The sequence below is a fragment of the Notothenia coriiceps genome, unplaced genomic scaffold (genome assembly GCF_000735185.1).
Source record: "Notothenia coriiceps isolate Sejong01 unplaced genomic scaffold, NC01 NC01_scaffold00000314, whole genome shotgun sequence".
Lineage (NCBI taxonomy): Eukaryota > Metazoa > Chordata > Actinopteri > Perciformes > Nototheniidae > Notothenia > Notothenia coriiceps.
The window spans coordinates 217-3562 of NW_011333015.1; the positions used below are offsets into that span (position 1 = coordinate 217).

At 40.8% G+C, this 3346-nt stretch overlaps 1 protein-coding gene across 1 annotated transcript; it reads right to left on the reverse strand.

The window, feature by feature from the left end:
* Nucleotides 1-224: 224 nt before the first annotated feature.
* On the reverse strand, nt 225-2769 carry LOC104941635 (ras guanyl-releasing protein 3-like; the record flags this gene model as incomplete). Its single annotated transcript, XM_010766771.1, has 4 exons — nt 2637-2769; nt 2250-2352; nt 934-996; nt 225-356 (listed from the first exon to the last, which is right to left on the reverse strand). Coding segments are annotated over exons 1-4 (368 nt in total), but the record flags the coding sequence as incomplete, so codon positions are not given.
* Between the last annotated feature and the right edge of the window lie 577 nt (nt 2770-3346).

A 3346-nucleotide genomic window follows, 5' to 3' on the forward strand; every position in this document is an offset into this window, starting at 1 on the left:
TGGGCCGGCCGCCACTTCTGTGTAGTATAATCATGCTGTTTAACCGACGCCTTGATATACCACACTTGTCAGATGGATGGACTATTTTGTGAAATTGCTAACAAGGATTTAAAAAAAATTGTGCTTTAATTATTTGTGGTCATGTGTTACGTAGGAGCTGCAAAATAGACTTTGTACCACTGACCAATAGTTTTTAAAAGGTTATCTGTGTATTCGTGTCTTACATGGTGGAGATGTCGAGTAGCTTGAAATGTTCCTGAGAGCCCAGCTGAGCAGCCACATCTCTGAACTCCTCTGTTAACCGGATTAGACCCAGGTCCAGGTTAAACTCTGCAGGGAATGTCACTATCCAGTACCTGAACACACATAGAGACATCAGCAGCAAGTATTTTGACAGTACAAAGAGGGAGGAAAAACAACTTGTGCCACAATGGAAAACATTTCATTTTACCTCCAAGAATTTTCCACTAACCTAAACAAAGACCCTTTTGAACTTGTGACCCGTGACTCACATGTGATGCCCTTGTAGTGTTGTGATATGGTGCAGGAAGTGCCCAAAAGCTTACGTCACATTTACAACTTACAATTGTGGGATGTCCCCACCCTTTGTGACCCAGTTTAGAGCAATGTTGTCCTCAAAACTCAAGTCACTGGTTTGATTCAAGGTTAAAACAATTGCATAATGTTCATTGTCATATTTAATGCAGATGAGAGACACAATGTCTTTTGATGTCTGATTTTTAAGTTCGATTCTGCATAAACTGGAATTGTAAGCCAAACTGTAAAACTAGTCTTAATAACCACATAAATAAGTTGAAAATAGGTTATAGCATTGGCTTTTCTGAGGGCTAGAGTTAAGATTTGCAAGAAGCCGAGATTAAAAAGTGTTTAATGTGATGTGATGGATGAATCTGCAAGTAAGTAGCACCTTACCTCATTAAATAACAAATCTTCAACCGTGTTCTTTGGCAGCTGTCATCTTTGCAGTCACGATACGTGGGCTTCAGTAAAGGACTTTTCAAAAATGTGAAAAACTTAAACATTGCAATCCAGCCTTCCCCTCTCCTAACTCTTCCAAAGCAGTGGCTATTGCTTATCTAATTTGACCTTTATGGTAGTTCTTACTTAAAAAAGATTGATGCATGGAAGAGAGAAAGTTATCTCAGTTGGTTTACTCTTGTGTCAAGTGATCTGGACCTTGGTAGCCGACCATTCAAACACATGTGCCAAAACTAATGCAAATAGAGAAACATCTTCACCAACTTGACAACACATGCGCAGCGTTTACTTAAGGCACTGCATAAACAAAACGCAAAAACGCTGGCATAAGCTTAAAACACAACGGAACCCAGGGGACACTAAAAGAGATGCACACAGCTGGGACCGGAGCGCATGTGATCACAGCCTGTTTCATAATGGTAAGTGTTTTGTCAGTATATTTAAAATGAGTGGGTTAGCTATGTTAGCTAGCCAGTTTACAGCAGATCTGCAATTATATCGGAAGGAATCATGTGATCACATTGTCAAAGTAAAGTCCACAGAAATGACATTTTAGGTAAGTTAAAACAACAGTGGTAGTTAGTACTTGCAGTGTTTCGTTTATGCAGTGCTTTTGGTAAACGCTGCACATGTGTCGTCAAGTTGTTGAAGCTGTTGCTTTATTTGCATTTGTTTTGGAACATTTGTATTTTTGATCTGGATAGTTTTTTAAGCTTCAGTGCGTTTTGCTAATGGAAGTGTGTTTGGCCGCTGTAGAATAATTGCACCTGTCGGCCACCTACTCATGGATCAATGTTGCCCATTTCAAATTAACACCAAAGCACCAATAAAGGTCATGGAAAATCAGTCTTTGTAGTAAAATGAAACATCAATTGCTATGTTTTCTTGATTTTGAGATTAAGGTTGGATTTCCTGTGTTGTGGGAATTAATGTATCTAAGGAATCACATTACTGCAGTAAATATCTCGGGCAACATGAAAACATAGCCAGCATCTTTAAACATTTTGTTAAAACAACATTATGTTATTATTTGATCTTAGAAAAACAGTCTCCAACTATTTTGAAGCTCCTCTAACTTGTAATAGGGAAAACGATCCCTTTGTTATTAATCATAAACAAAGGCTTTGGTAACATGACTGCTGACAGTGTTATTTAACTGAATTGCACTCAGGTGATCCTTGTTGCTTTACAGCCATGTTTTAATGTGCATTAGCTGTGTCTTTCTCCAGGCTTTTTGCCAGATGGGATATATCATCAGGAGTTTTCCCGCCAGTTCTGAGGATGTGATGTACCAGCGGTGCATCAGCAGCAGGATGCGAGGGAGCAGGTTGGCCTGCAGCTCCCCATTATCATCTATGGAGAGAAGTGAGTCACAAAATGTCAGCAAATTAAACTTAATGTACCCGGCACTGTTTTAATGTTAATGTTTATGTGGTGAGCATAAATGGGCCGTTTCCCTAATTACTTATTTGAATGAATAGTCCTGATGAAACTTTTAGTTGTCAGCAAATCTGATATAAAGAGCCATTTGTCATTGTCTGTGTATCTTAAGCGTGATATATCTTATGTATCTGTCCCTGACATGTTCATTAGTTGCTATTATTACACTTGGTTGCAATTTATTCAGGGTCACCTACCAAACGCACGAGCGCATTCTTTGAGGAGAGCATCTAGAGATGCTGCCTTTCCCAATGTAGATGCTCCCATAATCCCAAACTGGATTCAACACTTCCTGATCACTGCTCTGGACCAATCAGGGTTTTCCTGTGTGCAGGAGAGAGAGTATATGAGTCTTAAATAGCCTGTGACACGATTTTCCCCCATCATCCAAACCCATCAATTTGAGTAAATATTGTCCCCTTGAAAACCGTTACTGAACTGATTTTGGATATTTGTACTTTGATAACCATTAATCTGCCCTTCAATGTTGACCATTTCCTGGATCTTCTCGGGGATTCTTCAAGTCCCGCCAAATTATGGGTGACGTCAATGCGGGCACAGCGCTCCAGCTGCACCGTTCAGGATCCAAGCATCTGCATGTAAACGCACGATGGCGCACACAGCAGCAAGCTCAGACAGCGATGACAGTTTAATTTTGAACGTGTCTGAGAGCTCATATGAGGCTGAAGGATCGGTTTATTTTGTATCTGTTAGAAGTTTAGGAATTAGGTGCGTCAATATGGGCGATCATACGGTCATGTAGCCAGTGGTGGACTGGGACTAAAAATCAGCCCGGGACTCTCGACCGGCCCACTTCGGTACAACTAGTAAATTGTCAACGGGGGGAGTGGGGGATGTGCTAGTGACTTATCCGACCGGCCCACTTCGGTACCAGCCCATCGGGATT